This window comes from Ceratosolen solmsi, unplaced genomic scaffold (assembly GCF_000503995.2).
Source record: "Ceratosolen solmsi marchali unplaced genomic scaffold, CerSol_1.0 scaffold39, whole genome shotgun sequence".
Classification (NCBI taxonomy): Eukaryota; Metazoa; Arthropoda; class Insecta; order Hymenoptera; family Agaonidae; genus Ceratosolen; species Ceratosolen solmsi.
In genome coordinates, this window is record NW_011948433.1 from 2636858 (window position 1) to 2654584 (window position 17727).

Here is a 17727-nt window from a genome sequence, read left to right on the forward strand (position 1 = left end):
AACATAAATAGAGAGAAAGAGAGAGAGAGAGAGAGAGAGAGAGAGAGAGAGAAAGTGATAAATTATCCAATATTTAAGGACATTAGATATTGATTGAATAGCTATTTCTTCCATCGTACAATTTTGGTTAAATAATATACCGTACCTGAGTCACAAGGATTTATAGGGTAGATTGTGAAATCGGAATTAATCAAGATGCTAACAATACTTCGATTGCCAAACGGATCTTATGTGCAATTTAAGCTTTCAAGCACCATATACAAAGACTGTCTTCAAGAGGTTTTGTTGAAGTTTCGAGAGGTGGTATACTGAATACGAAGAAAAGATTGTAAACAAAATGATGGATTACGATTAATTTTTTAACATATTATGAGATACCATTATTACGCTTAATATAATGGGATCAATTTATAGATTTTTTTACATACTCATGATAGATGTAATAATAATCATAGAAAATTCGCTTTCAAATAATAATAAAAAAGATAAGTAGTAGCCGAGTATCAAAATAAAATGAATTTTTATGATTTTTACTTCTATATTATGTATAAAAATTATATTATTCAATTAGAAACTAGAAACGAACATTACATATTAAATTTTTATAAAACTTCTCGAATTAAGCATAAAATAACATGAAAATTATTAGGTTTTAATGATTTCTTAGTATGAAAGTCGTGCATATGTGGCTTTAATTTTTTCGTATAGTTAGTAAGAAATACAATTTTATTTAACAAAATTATCATACATATATAGTATTGGAAATTTAAAAAACTATAATGAAAAGTATAATATTTGGATTATTAAGTTTTATCATAATTAACAATGTGGTTTAACTTCGATAACATTCTAAACAATATTTATTCAGATAAGATTCACAAATTAATTAAAAATAATAATTTATAAATAATTGGAAGACAATATTATGATAAAGTATGTAAATTTTGAAACGTTTTATTGAAGTAAAATTTATTACTTTATGAAAGAAGCTCATGATCAATATTTATTTTTAATTTACATAATTTTAAATACTTGCTTAATCGCATTTTCTTATATATTGTAAGTTTAATGCATTTTCTATAAGATACAGATTTAAGAAATTACCAAAGTATACGTAAGCAAGTTTCCGCCTTGTGACTCACTCTTAAAATACCTCGATCCATCAAGATTTCCGCATGAGATCCCATAAACATAATATTCATGAAAATAAGCTTTGATGGTCAAAATTCACATACACCGTTATATTTTAAATAATTTTTACTTCTAATTTATCGAAAATAATTGAAATTGATATGAAATATCTTCTAAATTATAGACAACATGCATATACAATCTGGAACGTACAAGTTAAAAAAAAATAGGTGTGTGTGCGCGCGCGCGAGTGTACATAACATGATCACAAATATGTCCACCCACATACAGGATTGAAATAGCTCCCAAGGAGTCTTAGTGTTTATTCTCTCTGTATAATTAAACTACGCATTGAAGAATTATGCTTAAAGTATCTTTTAAATTTAAATTTTTTTTAACCGACCAAGAATATATTCACGTTATACTCTTAATTTTATTACTATGAAAACCTATTATTTTTCAATTCAACGCATTATTTTTACTCTCCATTATTTTTTATTAATTAGACTTGCAACATAAGAAAGTTGTTTAAATATATTTCTATAGTGCATAGTAAATCGATATTTAATAAGATTTTTCGAAGGGTTATTAAATTTTTTTATTTTAATAAAGCATTATTTTGTTTTAAAAATGATGAAGAATTATTTAAAATATATTATATGCTCAGTTCTTTGTTTATTGAGAAATATTAAATATTTCCAATTAAATATTTATTCAGTAATCTTAGATGAATTTTAATTTTAAATAGCAGATTTTTTTATTATTATATATTAATTAAATCATTAATTGAAGAATATGCATTGAAACACTCTTAATATTTCGAGATTTGTAAGCATTTTGGAATGAAATCTCAGATACAGAAATCATAGAAAAACATAATTTAATCGTTAACTTTAATTCTATGGGGAATTTCATTTTGAAGTTTCAATTGTTTGCCATTATAAGTTATATAAGTGTTTGATTTTAAATATATATAATATCTTTTACTATAAGTTTCCATTAAAACTTGTTTACACGAAACAAGTTCAACTAATATTGAAACATTCATATTGATTAATAATGCAATGATTTAAAAACAAAAAAAAAAAAATCTTCTTTTAGAAGTTTCGTTTAATGTAATTCACACAAAACTTTGTTATTTGTTTAAAAATAATGTAATATCAAGTATCTATATACGTTTATACATTTGTTATTGATACAAGAATTATTATTATATCATATTTATTGAATTTTTACAAATTGATTAATTAATATTTGATGTCAAATATTAATTTGTCAAAACCAACAATATCGTACCCAGTTTATGATGTTATTATACTATAGTATTATTTTATATTATGATATTATTGTTTAAATTAAAGTAATATGTAATTTTGTTTAAATAACGGTCGCTATTGTAAAGGGGGGGGGGAGAATTTGCGTATTTATACATCATTTGTAAATAGACATGCGGGGTAGGTGAAATTTTTTATTTTTGTAAGGAATACTTTACAACATTTTATAAATATATTAAATTTATAAGCTTTGCCCATGAGAGTTTCCTATATATTTTTTAAATTAAAAATCCTATTACGATTTATGATCTTACGTCACCATCTTCACAATTGTCTTTCTCTCAACGGAAATAACGCTTTTAATTAAAATTTTGAAATATAAATGTCATGGCCATTAAAATAAATATCGACATAAAAGTCGAATAGTTAGTTAATGGCAATTAAAATTCATATGATATTGATAATCAAATCACGTTACATTGGATGTTGGCTAGGAGTCTTCAGCAATATTCAATAAATATTCTTTCCCGTAAAAGTAACTCTTGGCATTGGCATTACCGTACTAATACCCTAATAAACTCACGTAGCTCCGAAAAAATCGAGCTCTCGATTCGCAATAAGCGTGGGAAGAAGAAGGAAAGAGAATAAGGAGAGAGCACTGGGTGGAGCATAAAAGTCATTGTGAAACGAGCGATAGCACGGAACAATAAGCACAGCTCGATAAATCCATTTTTAAACTTGGCCCTTGTTATTGTTGCAGCTGGGGCAATCGACGAAGATGGGATTCGGAGAGACGTCCGGCGTGGCCGGATAAAGGGATGATCCGGGGCTTGGGACCGCTGCAGCTGCGTTGACCGAGTTTAGGTTGTATCCCGGTTGCACGGCCAGTCATGGAGCCGGGAAACGCGAGCTTGACGGCGAACGCCTCCTTCGCCCAGGCCTCCACGCTCGACGACCTTACCGCCATCCTTACGGCCCTGGTACTCGGCATCCTCATACTCAGCACCATCATCGGTGAGTTCCCCGGGGGTTCGGCTCACCCGCACTTATTACTTAACAAGTCGATAAGGATGGTTGTTGGGATGTTGGAATACTTGCCAGCCTCCCTTTCCAACTGATTTGTTAAATTTTATTCTCCGGAATTTCGTGGGTACACTTTGAATTATGGCATGCGCTCGAGAATAAAGCATACTCGAATTTACTGAAATTTACTTCACATAATGGAATGGCAAATCTCGTGCCATTGCTGATAGCTGCATTCATTAATATTACCGTATTATTTTTACTTTCTCACATACGTAATGTTCGCTATTTATATTGACTGAATATTAACTAAGTATTTTTTATAATGTTATGTCCTCACATTATTTATCTTTCTCTTTTAGAAAATTCGAGTTAATAAGCAATATAGACAATCTTTTTATTTAAGTTGCATAGTTTTAAATGCTTGCTAATCATAAAATTTGCAAATTATTTCAATTGAAAGGCCATATGTTCAACGATGTTGCATGAAAATTGAGAGAAAATATATTCTAGTGTTAGTTTTAAGATATATTTCATAAAATTTCACATGTGAAACTAAAAATAAGCGTAATTGTTTATTATTTTTATAACTATAAAATATATATTCTAAAGTTTTTTTTCACCAAATAAAATATAACTCCCAAATTAAAAAATATGTACAAGGGTACGTATATCATAAACTAAATGTCATGTTCTTTGTAGCTTACATGGGAAAATATTACAAGTAAGGTATTAGATAATGGATCTGAAAATCTGTAAAATATTTTTAGATTTAAAAACAATTTTTCATGCTGATACTGAAAGCATACTACATACTTACATTCACACACATAGACGTATACAAATAATTTTTGTAGATATCAGTAAATAATATAATTTTTCACTTCTCAAAATAAAAATTATTCTATTATTTATTTATTTAATAATTGCATTTACATATTTAATATTGAAATTGTCACAAGCACGTTTCAATTTTATATTAAGAGCAAATGATTCAGTAAACATTGTAATTTCTTTTAATATACATATGGAATTCATTCATATGAATTCAAATTTCTTTTATTTTTTTGGATGATTTCATAATTTTTAGATTATTAATGAAATTGCAACATGAAAATATCAATTTTAAATGCATCTGTATTATCGAATGATTGGTTAATTAAATACTTTATAATGACATAATAAATTTTTGATAAAATATGTATTTCTAATTTCTAATTTCGAATTTGACTGACATGGATTATGACTACTAATTACTTTGGATTTATAGATTATTTATGCATTTTTATTTTAATAATCAAATCAAGTTTATGCAATTCTTTATTTATTTCAATAGATATGAATTAAGAAAATTTAACGTACCTTATTGATCACTCATATATTTATTGTATTTTCGTAGTTAATATTACAAATAAGGCCGTTATGAAATTGCGGACAGAATAGAAATTTATCAAATTATTAATCTATAATGAATGACAAATTCATTAAAATCTTTGGAAAAGTTCATACTTTGGATTGCGAAGCAGTGCGATAATTAAATCTGTGAAAAGATAAGTCAGACTCTCGGTAAGTCAGCTGGTAAAAGCATTTTTCCCGTGAATGTCTTCTAGTTTAACTGTATACGGAGCTGCACTTTTTCATCGATGTTTTCTTTACAGGATTTTTGTTTCGAATTAAAACCGAACGAAGAAAAAATTCATTGTAAATTTTAATTAAAAAATAATAAATTAGAAATCTATAGGGAATTATTTAAATACATAATGATAGCAAAAAATTTCATTTTACTCTCTGAATTCATTTAGATTGAATTAAATTTTTAACTGAAATGAAACACCTTCATTAACACATGACAGAAATGAAAGGAACAAAATGTAATGGAAAATATACTTCTTTAATAAATAACTAATTAAATTTTTTGTGTGAAATTCAGTTGATATTCAAGTATTATAATCCATATATATATATGATATGAGATTTCAATAGAAACTGAATTTTCTTTACTCATAATTTGTAAAATTATGGCACAATTTAAAGAGACAATACCATATCTCGTATATTAATTTCATTAATTAATTATCACTCCGTGATTATAATTCATTTATTTTACTTTTAAACAGCTCAATTATTAAGATCTTGAGCTTTTGACGTAGTATGCAGAAATTTGGATAAATGTGCAAAATAAAAGTGCACAATATTGAAAAAATTAATCAATGAAAAGTTGAAATAGTCCTTAAAACTTTAGTTGAGATCTCTTAGTGCGGAGCGACTGATGAGAGATAAACCATTTTATAATTTTCCGTTATTAAAAATTATATCGTAAAAAATATTATTACTCGTAGGGCCATTAAGTGCGACATGAAGATGTCAAAATGAAAAATTTCTGCGTTATAGAAAGTAGATGCAAATTTTATTAAAACTAGCCAATATGAGCTACTAGCCATTCCAATTATGTTCACCTTATTAGACTGAGAGTTTTGTAATTTCGAGATACTTTCATCAGGTGGAACAGCGTATTTATGAGCTCTGGAAGATTGTAACCGAATTTAATCGACTCTCGGTCTATAATTGATTTTCAATAATGACTACGAACTATTATAATCACGAATAATGAATGAACCGCATGTGGAAACGATCGCATCCAATAAGAAAACGGGGACTCAACGCATAGGCTGCACAATGTGATGACGAAAGTTTTTTCGATCCAATTTCACATTCCTTCCAAAGCGGTAGTGTATGGAGTTCTAGTTCTGTGTCGTAAACTTTCCTTTGGATTCCCTTGGCCCTTTCCATTAATTCTCTATAAATAAATACACGAACACATAATGTTTTTACTCGAGGAATAAGTATTTCCATTTTTTGGTCCCTGCTGTCTTTTGCAAAGTCTGCGCACATACGCAAAGGTGCGACCGAGTCACGAGACTCGTTTATCCTTAACGTCCGGAGCACGAACGAGTATCCTGATGAATAGTCCCTGGAGCAACGTATAAAATTCTTTCTCCCATCATTTTCTCACCCACTCTGCTCCCTACTCGCTGATCTCACTATTTTTCGTCCTCTCCTTATTCCTCACTATTGCCCTCGGTCATTACTCTTATGTTTTGCCTTTACATTAGAAATCATTCTTAATGGAAATACACTTTGATAAACGATTTACTTCACTACGGGCATTATCGCTTAGTGATGACAGCAGTCGTGGTGAGTTTTCTGATTAGCTATTCTCGCTTTCTGTTCATAAGCACACTTGCGCACGTACATACACATAAGCGTTTACACACTTGCGTAATCATACATGCACCCTTGCGTATGTACTTTTTTGCAATTGTGAAAGATTACTTTACATTTATATATATATATATATATATATATATATATATATGTAACCAATAATATATGCGTTGTTATGGATGCACACGTATGCATATACACAATACGAACGTTTGTACACTCATGCATTCATGGCTTGGAAAAATCACGTTCACTTGTCGCTTTCTACAAGAAAAAAAGGTTGTTTTTTTTTTAATTCATTTAACTTGATTTTAGCATCAGCAAAGAAAACTTTTTTCATTTTCATAAATTACTACGTTGAATATCAAACAAATACTGAACTCTCGATTTTTACAATTTAAATTCTCCTACCGCTATCATTATTTCTTTTTTATTTGATATTTTTAACATCAAGTATAATGCTTTCTCCAATAAAAGTGTCGATGTAATTTTATTAGCTAATTTGTTTAATTTGCCTTATTATTTAAATAATTTCTAAATTATACATTTTCAGTTATATTACATTACGTATATTAATTTTTATATTATGGACGATAAGTAATTATTTTGGAAAAATAAATGCACATTAAGTAATATTTACCTTAACAAAGAATTTTACATGATTATAACATATTTGATAATTATTGTAATTAGTAGGTAAAAGACGGTGTCTATATTTAGAAAGTATTCCATTAGAGAAATAAGTAAAACGTAACATATTTCAGGGACAATGATATTCAACTTTGGCTAACTAGTTTTATCGCAATGTTTAATATAATAATAAATAATTCACGTGGAGCAGATCTGAATTTAGTTTGAAATGTTAATTTGTAAATTTCATTTTATTAAATTGAAATAGCCTCTATGGCAATTAGTAATATTGATTGAAAAAAAGTGTCGAATTTTAAGGTATTTAATACAATGAAAATTAATATTGAGATAGAGCTGAACATATTGTTATATAAATAGTTTATTTTAAATTGTACAAGAGAACTTATTTACTTAGTATATTTATTGATTTATCAGCTACTAATACGAGATGTGATGGGAGTTGAAACAGATTCGACATAGAAAATAATAAGATAATGTATTTAATAGAAATAATGTAAATAATCGATTATTAAAAAGATTTTGGTATAATGAAAATTATGCAATGTATTATGAAATACAAAAGTATAGGTAAGTATTGTATATACGGAAACTCGTTGGCTTGTGAAAGTGCAGCAAATTACTTTAAGCCTTAAGTATCTTCATGTGAATAGTAAACACCCCATGTATTGATTTTTACAGCGATGGATTATTATGTTTGCAATTAATGAAATGTGAATCATCTGCAATGCTGACGTCAATCATTCGCTCGCATTTTCACGTTTTATGTACAGAGCGCCGAGAGTTATTAAAAAAAGCTTTCGTCCGGAAAACCTATATCGCGGTAACAACGACTGGCTTCAAAGAGAGTCGACGAAATATATCGAGCGATCAATTTTGAAGCTCACGCGACACGTACACTCGAAACCGTCACTCAACACAATCTATCAAGGAGCTGCCAAGGTCCTGTCCTTCTCGCTTTTCGTATAATCGCCTCGAGTGCTATAGGACTCGCGAGCGCGCACTTTGTCGCATGTGCTTTCAGCGGGTCGAGGTAATATTGGTAATATTCGGTTCAGCTTCAGATCCAGTCGCGGAATAGTATCAAGAGGTAAGAAGGAAAGGACACAGTCGGGCTCGAATGTACCTGGCCATATATTTGGCGAGAGGTTAAGATGTTCGAACTAGGACTCGGTCCGCCTTGATATATAGCCAGTCATTGTCTTGAATGAGATTATTATAAAAACTGTCGCGACGACTCGGGACTAAAAGACGGGCGAAAGGCGCCGTATTGTGGATTAGATGCTGCAGCACCTAGAAGATGCAATCGATGCACCGCGGAACAAGAACTTTCAAACGAGTTTTCTGTCTCGGAGATTGAGACGTGCCCCCGCGAATGGCCCAATTAAGTTTGCTGGCACGACTTGGACGCACATAACTTTTTGCACGCTGAGCGCGATCGAGTATTGTTTTCAGTGAGAACTATCGAAGCTTGTAATTTGCAATCCTTAAAGAGTATTTAGTTTTCCTCGGCAGGCACTTTATATTTTACTTTGGATTATTTCTAATTATTCGTTGAGTGTCTGAACGGAGTTTGGAGTATTATCCGTACGCGAATATGTACACACAGACGCAAAGGCGCAAACAGAAACATATATATTTCTATAGGTTATTGCTTCCGTAAAGTTCATTAAGTTGTAGTTAAAAATAGTTGGCATTATCTCACGAGTATTTAAAAGAAAGTATAAAACTCAAATAAACGTAGATTTATTGAAAGTTGGCACATATATAAAATAGTTAAAAATTCTTTTTGGTAGATAAAATATATTATCAATCGTATATCAATGTATATGTAATATTAATATCGACTTAACTACGTTATTAATGTAATTCACGCATATAAAGGAATAAAAGTTAAAGTATAAAGTTTAAAGTGTTTACCTAAAACAGTTAGTATAGTCGTAATACACCGTAATTATTCAAAGATCGATGAAAAACGGTTCGTTTGCTAATTGATAAATACTACGTATGACAAATAATTTTAAAAATAATTATTAATAAATAAATTTTATAAAACGATAATTATTATTGGTAATAATTTAATTAATGTTGATGAATTTTTTAACTTTCTATTCGATGTAATGATTGAAAACAAAAACAAAATTTCTAAATTATATTCCTGTTGCGTAATATCTCTTGTATTTCGGTGCACAATATTCGCTGAAATAAATTATCGGATTTAATTAGTTCGATTAGACTTATATAGAGAAGCACGTATTCCAAAACAAGCGCGTGCACGCATGCTTTATGAAACTTTCACTATCTTCTATTCTTTCTTAAGGAAACAATGGAATTTAATAGATTACATCAATTGCGCTAATTGCATTAGAAAATAAAATTGTAGTAAGTGAAACGTCCCAATTAAACTAAAAGAACTGAAATTTCTCCAATGAATTAAAACTAATTTCTTGATTCAACCCATCACGAATGACGTATAAAAAGAATTAAGCTTAATGTATACGCCACAAATGAGAAAAATCTTCGATTAATCTTGAAAGCTTTGTCATTACCTACGCAACTTACTTAAATTATATCCGTCGGATTAGACTGGAACACTAAAGAATTTTATTTTTCGCCACTGTATGATCCCTTTCAAATACATTCCGTAGCTTTTACCGACAGATCGTTACGACCTTTTCACGTAGTTTTGGAAAAGAAAGTCTGCTTTGATCCTATCCAACTCTTTACTCGCGCATTGAGTCGCGAAGGTTCAGTGAGCATGACAAATTAATCATACGCTATATATTTATTTCGACACTTGCTGTTTACGTTAAACAAAGCATTATAAAAGCTCTATCCTTTATGACATTATAATGTGGAGGATTACAAAAACGTGGGAGAAAGAAGAAATAGAGATAGAGAAAGTGAAAACTAGGGCAAGGGTGATAAAAGTAAAACAGAAAAACGGGGAGAGAATATAAAAAGGGGGAAAAGAAAGTAAAATAGAAGAAAGAGAAAGTAAAAAACGAGACAAAGAAAAAATGCATTAGTTGAAGGAAAGTGGCAGAGCGAGCGAATGAGTAAGTGAGCGGTAAGAGAGAGAGAGAGAGAGAGAGAGAGAGAGAGAGAGTCAGAGAGAGAGAGTCAGAGAGAGAGAGAGAGAGAGAGAGAGAAAGTATGCACAAGCGTGTGTGGTACAGAGATGTAAGAATTTACATGGACGCAGAAGTGGTATTAAAAAACCCCGAGTCATGTTCTATATTTCCCACAGATTTTTAAAAAAAATTTTTAATTTCTTAAACTTTAAAGTTTTAAACGTATAAAAAAATTATACCGAAAGTGTTAAGTATTCATTAAAAAAGTTTTCCATCGACAATTTATGCTAGAATAGTTTTTTAAATATTTGATTCTTTTTAAAAAGTATGCTGTATTAAAAATTTAATTTTCATGGTATATTCATTAACATGTTAATTTATAAATTTCTTAAATTAGCTCTATTTTATATAAAATAATTTTAATAGATATTGTCCTGATTTTGTTATAAGAGATTGTGAGATATATTGAAATATTTTTAGTTGAAAATCTTAGAAATTTGAAATGATTAATTAAAAATATTTTATATTATTTTTCAATACTTGTAAAATATGTATAAAAGTTTTACTTATATTTGTATATATTTTATTTACGTTATTTCAAGTAAAATATATACGAAGCGTAAGAAAAAAAAAACAGAAGCATATTTCTAGACAATTGTATTCTACTATTTAAGATAAATTTATACTGTATATCATTGTGTAATCAATTAACATAATATCAAAAAATTATTAAACATATTGAAATATCTTTGTAAATAAAATACCTTGTAGAACAAAGTATATTATTCATTAGTAATAAATAATTTATCAGAAAAATGAATCAAGTGTCGTATATGAACGATCGTGTGCTTGAGTCTCAAGGATTTATTAAGGTTAAATATTTTCATTGTATATTAAGTTAACAAATTAAATATGGAGCTTTTTAATTTTGTTCCCAAACGTTAAAATTATAAAACGATAAAATTACGTAATAATAGACAATCTGATTTTAATGCCAATTACATGAGCAACATAACCATAATTTATATAGTTAACATTTATAGGAATATTTAATATTCTAAAGTATAGAAATTGCAATGGAATATAGATAATTAGTACAAAAAATTCGTATTTTATTGTAATAAAGTAAGAGCAAAATACGAAAAGAAATGATGTCAAAACTGATGGTATAAAAATTAAATTCACCCTCATACTTTTGTACGTACATTGTTTGCACATAATTTGTACAGTTATTTTTGTGAAAATGTTAAGATAATATATGCTTTAGTGATTTAAAGACATATTTAATTACAAATACAATTTCGTCATTATTTTTATATAGAATGTTTTGAATTTCATAAAGTCAAATTATAATTATATTTAAAGTATAATAATTTCCATTTTTTATTGAGACTCTCACCTCTCTCTCTTTTTCTCTCTCTCTCTCTCTCTCTCTCTCTCTCTCTCTCTTTTTCTCTCTCTCTTTTGTCATTGTTGTTACTATTATTATTATTATTCTTTTATTATTATTAATCAATTGCGCGTTGAAAATTAAGAATTTTAAATATTCTTGAAAGTATAAACTACGAAACAAGATACTTTTATAATTTTTATCAAGTTTCGTTAAGACTTCCTTACCTTGTATTCAATCACTAAATACTCGAATATAATAAATTCCTTGTATAAAATTATTATTCATTGATATTCGAAATCTCCTTTCCCCCCCTCCCCCCGACCCCTCACCAATTGTAATGATTTGATAATAATAGAGGGTAAGTATCTGTCAAATGTGTGAATCGTCGATATTGTTAATTTAAACATACGCGAGCATAATATTATGCAAACGTGAGTGCAGTATGTGCATAAAGGATGATTTTTTCTTTTTTGCAGGAAACGTGTTTGTGATAGCAGCAATCGTGATGGAGCGCAACCTTCAGTCGGTGGCGAATTATCTGATAGTAAGCCTGGCAGTGGCGGACCTTATGGTCGCGTGTCTTGTCATGCCTTTAGGAGCCGTTTACGAGGTGTGTACATACGCCTATTACCTGCCTATAAGGGCATTATTCCATTAAATCAAAGCAGCTTCTGGGACAGAGAATATAAATTGAAAATTTTCAGCTAGACGATTGTATAATTAATGTCACGTAATAAGACGAGGAGAGTGAAAATTCGTTAAGAATTCATAGCTATAAATTAAATCGCTAATTGAATCGAGGAATTCGTGTTTTTTAACAGACGTCGGAGTATTCCGAGTGTTTGACGAACAATTGGAATCTCATTTTCATTCTACGTCTGCCGTTGAAGCAAGACATAACATAATGTTATCATCGTCCTAATTTATTATTGTTGAATTAAAAAATTTGACTTTAGGTGAATAATTAATTTATGCTTGATAAAGGATTTGCATTGCATTGAATTTTAGACGATGAGAAAAAATTACGTAAAGCTGAGGCGACGGCAATATGTGGATAATTGCATTGTAAGGACAGCATAAGTCATGGCAATGCGCTTGAATGCCAAACGTCAAAACTTACTTCCCGCACCTTCTTGAAACCAAAATGGTACCTACTCCGGACATTTCACGTACTCAAGATACTCCCCGCAGCATCATTACAATCGACTAGACTATAGGCAAATCCCGTGAAAACGTCGCCTCTGACTTTTCAGGAAAAAGGGAAAATTTCTCTATAGCACGAGCAAGATTCGCGCACATTACCGAGCCAATCGAGGCAACCGTAAATAAAGCCCCTGCGACAATAATTGATGGCACATGCGGGATTACACATTCATCCGTATAACCGACAGGTATATCGAGTTAAAATCCGTTAATAAGTATGATCTCACGCGGAACTGATTTTGACGCAACGACGTTACGCTATGGGATAAAAAAGTTTCCGTTTGGTAGTGGTATTGTTTTTGCACTATAAGGAGGCCCTTTGTTCCCTTATCCAATAGCTTCGTGTATTGCGCGCTCGCGTGCATTCTCCAATTCAAATTTACATTTTGCAGGATATTATAATTTACATTGGGACTGGTGGCTCAAAGTATTTTCCGCCATAGTGTTAATCTTAAGATTTGCGATTTTTAATGAAGCGACGGCTGACGAAATTATGAATTTTATGCCCGAGGCAATTCTTAGGAAATTTTGAGAGACGGAGGCCTTACTTTTTGTTCACCAAATGAGTTTAATTGCAATTATTTTAAGCTCAATTGCATCAAGTCTTTATCAGAAATAATAAATTTAAAGGATCGTGCTGTAAGCCCTTGACCCCTTATAAGCATAAATGAGTTAATCATTTACACTGAATAGATGAATTCAACGTCATGAATTACGAACGTGTATTAAGAATTTAAAAATTTTATTATTAGAATGTAAATTTTTTCAGATATAGTCTCAAGACATTAAGAAATGTTGAATGTAAAATTAAGTTACTTGCTATTGAATATGTATATAGTGAAAAATTCACAATTTATTCACTTGTGACCGAGATGAAATTACTTTTGCATATTACTGATCATTAAATTTAATTGAAAAATTGCAATGTAATGCGTTATTTGTGAATGACAAATCATTATCATTTTGTGATCAAATCATCATTTTGTGACAACAATAATTTAAACATTCGAATTTTTAAAACCTCATTATAACCTTCGTGTGCTTGTTCATTAAAATTAATATCAATTTTTCACCAATGAATTAATTAATTGAAATCTTACATATATCAGACAGACTATTCTAGCATTATAATATGAAGTATAATGACTTCTATTATAATGTACATTGCTTTAGAGAAGATACATTAGATAAGGATGATTCTTTGTCCTATGCAATTGATTGAAAAAATTATTTAACGACATTTGATTTATTCATTACATGTACATCCTATAAATTTTGATGAAAATCTTAGGCTAAATAATATTAATAATCAACAAATTTCTAAAATTAGTATAGTCAATGACTAAAATTGATTATAAATTTTTTATAACATTGTTAAATAACCAACATAACAATATTAAGCGCACAAAAAGAAAATATGGTTGTCAAAATGATTATTGGTTGAAATTTAAATTATTAAATCACTCGTATGGATTTACTTAAATATTTGTTCTTTAAAAAGTTTATTATAAACGAATCTTTATTTAACATAAATAAATATATATTAAAATATATCTAACATATAATATTCACACCACTATATGAGACAAAGTAAAATATGATAAATAAGTTAAAATTCGTACGACGAAAAAATTATATTCTCGAAATTTTGTTATTCATGAATTAGACGGGAACTTTGATGCATAAGATTTTATTCCTTGGGGAAAATCTCTAAATTTTTTTTTTTTACTACTATTTACATTCTAAAATTCGTTAAATTTAAAAAGATTAATCATGCGCATTATATGTATTATGGTGAATTTTCAATAATAAATGGAAAATATTCAATTCATGTAAATGCGATAAAAGTAAATATAGATGTATTTTGTTAAAATGTATGCTCTGATCTTTATATCTGGACGTTTTTTTTTTGTAATAAACAAAAATTTGACGAAATTTTATAAATTAAAGTTTTCTTAGTTAGTGACTTATAAATGTTAGTTGTGAAAGTTTTGTTTTCATCTTATAAATTGCATATTATGTTCTGACCTAGGCATTTTTAAAGCATTTACAATAAAAAAAAAAAAAAAAGACGTACAATCAAATATAGTTGCTGAATTGTTGAAATTTAAAATTTTTAAGAATTATAAAAGAATAACATTGTATGTATGATGACTGATTTAATTTCCCTTAATAGCAAAATATATCTTTTTCAAAAATATTATTTACAGTATTTTTGCATAATAATAGTGTAACCACGTTTGCACTGAGCGTGTGCTTGAAATTTTTTGTGACAAAACTGCTAAAACATCTTCTATGTAAAAAAAATATTGTATATATAATTTTATAAAAAATTTTCGTACAAATTAGTTACTAAATCAATGCACGAAATCGCACAAATGTTAAATATTAATTTCGAAATCTTTGTAAAATAATAAGACTTTCTTATATTATTTTAAAGGCATTATGAAGGAAAAATATAAATAAATAAAAAAATTCGATTACGTGGATAATATGATAGTGAGATAAATATACATTAACGGATATTACATTTTAGTCTTTTAAGCTTAAACACGGCATTGTTACACTGCGTTCTCGCATAATATCCGATTCAACTTTGTTAGAATCCTAAAAGATACGAGATATATTTATCGTTATGGCGTATTACAAAAGTCAACGTTAACGTACATTATTGCGAGTTATATTTCACATTAATCGATCGTCGATAGGTGCACCATGGCAAGTGAAAGGACCAAGCCAACGCTTGTTTTATACTTGATGGGCTGCGTTCGCTGTTAAGGTAATAATTCATGACGTTTATTCTCTTGCACAATAGCGCACGAAGGCAATTATTGTTCGACGTTATTGATAATTTTTGCCTTCGACAAGGCGCGTCGTCACTTTATAATGTCCCGCGAATTTTTCAGTGCAATATATGTTGGAGGTCTATGATTGCGATATGATAACGTCATTAACCTTTGATTGAGCAATATTATCTTAAATATTCGGCATAACAGCCGCAAGATTATATAGCATTTAAATACATGAATTTACTTGGTAAATAAGTATGTTAAGTTTTTCATAATTGATGATATTAAAATTTTACACGATATTAAAGTTTATATTTGTATGAGGATATTTCATTCTCTAATTTGCATATTCTAGAATTAATTAATTTAATAGAAATATCGACTTTTGTGATTTCTGTGACTTTCATCCAATGATATATCTCGGTTTAAATTATATTAAATAGACATTTTGTTCGTACGAGTAAACACTTTAGATAATAATATTATTTAACGATGGATGTTACGAAGTTTTGTATTATTTATTTTTTCGAAAAATAGAAGTTTAAAAAATAAAAGGAACTATACGATTATTGTTGATTAATTCTAATTATTGATGTGCACAAAAATTCAGTTTTTTTCGAGCTCTTTAATTCACGTACTAAGAATTTTCGTCAAATCATTTTAACAATTACTGGCCTTCAATATATAAGTATATACATAAATGGACGTTATCAGAAAAACATTATTTTTTATTAACTACTAAAGAGCCTTTATTCAGGACATCAAATGACGAATAAAATAATGACGAGAAAGTTGTTGAGAACGATTAATTTTAAGAGGCAATCAAATAAAAAGTATTCAATAGTTGACAACACATCAAACGGATAATCATTTCACTCATCACTCTCATGAAAGGAAATGTAAGAAATAAAAAATCTCATTCGCGTAAGCATCGATGCGTAAGCAGAAAATAAAAACTCGGACAAACCACAGAGAGAGAGAGAGAGAGAGAGAGAGAGAGAGAGAGAGAGGAGTCAGATAGGTAGATAAAAGGAATAATGTGAATATGTTAGCGAGTAGGATAGTGTGGAAACAACATTCCGCTAAAAGGAAAAAAGGAGCTGCGAAAGAGGATAAAGCCGCGATGTATGAAAAGATCGAGCACAGAAGCCGCGTGAGAGTCGCGTAATTCGATGGGGTTCACTCATCTATCGCCTCTATCACATTCTTGCTCTCTCTCTCTCTCTCTCCCTCTCTCTCTCTCTCTCTCTCTCTCTCTCTCTCTCCGTGAGAAACGCATGGATCGTAAAGCGCGCGTTAAAGCGAGCTTCATTCCATCAGTTGGCAGGCTTTTAGCCCACACGTGCCGGAACCTCAGGACCGAATGCACTGACATCCGCGACGTTCGATGGGCACATTATCGTGGATGGGTACGTCGTTGGGTCTGTTCCCTCCACCAACCATCCTTTGATTTGACTCGGACTGTATCCGCTCTTCAAGCGGCTGCTTGGGCTTATGTCCGAGGCTTCCCGAGGGATCCGGACGATTAATTGCGACTAATCTTTACCGCAGCCCGATTTTATAATTTAAGCGCGAATGGGCGCTGGGTGGGTGATTCTGGGTGATTAAAGGTGATAAAATTTCGATGTGATATTAGTGGCTCGATTTGGTTTGCCGGGCTAATGAGGCGGCTGTGAGAAAGGACGTAACGAGCAGCGATGATTTAAAGTTTTCAGCAGTCGATGACTTTTCGAGATGCGGTAATGAAGAATCGAGATATGTTTGTTGATTAACCTTATTTTACAGATTGATGATTTTATTCTATTATAATATTGATGTTATAACCATCGACTTACGATTGTAAAATGTTACTTGGAATAAGTTAAATGGTAAAATATAAAAGTTTTTGAGTAAAAGTTTATTAATACGAATGAATCCAATAGAATATGTTAATAGTAAGAGAAAAATTTGATAATAACAATAAGGAA

The 17727-nt window shown here is 29.9% G+C and overlaps 1 protein-coding gene across 1 annotated transcript in view; it reads left to right on the forward strand.

The window, feature by feature from the left end:
- The window catches only part of LOC105364560 (5-hydroxytryptamine receptor-like), a 94881-nt gene that overhangs the window by 29069 nt on the left and 48085 nt on the right, over nucleotides 1–17727 (forward strand). The window contains exons 2-3 of the mRNA XM_011502522.1: nucleotides 3166–3419; nucleotides 12245–12378. Coding sequence (XP_011500824.1) covers nucleotides 3296–3419; nucleotides 12245–12378 — 258 coding nt within the window. The 5' untranslated portion in view covers nucleotides 3166–3295. The remainder of the gene's footprint in view (nucleotides 1–3165; nucleotides 3420–12244; nucleotides 12379–17727) is intronic.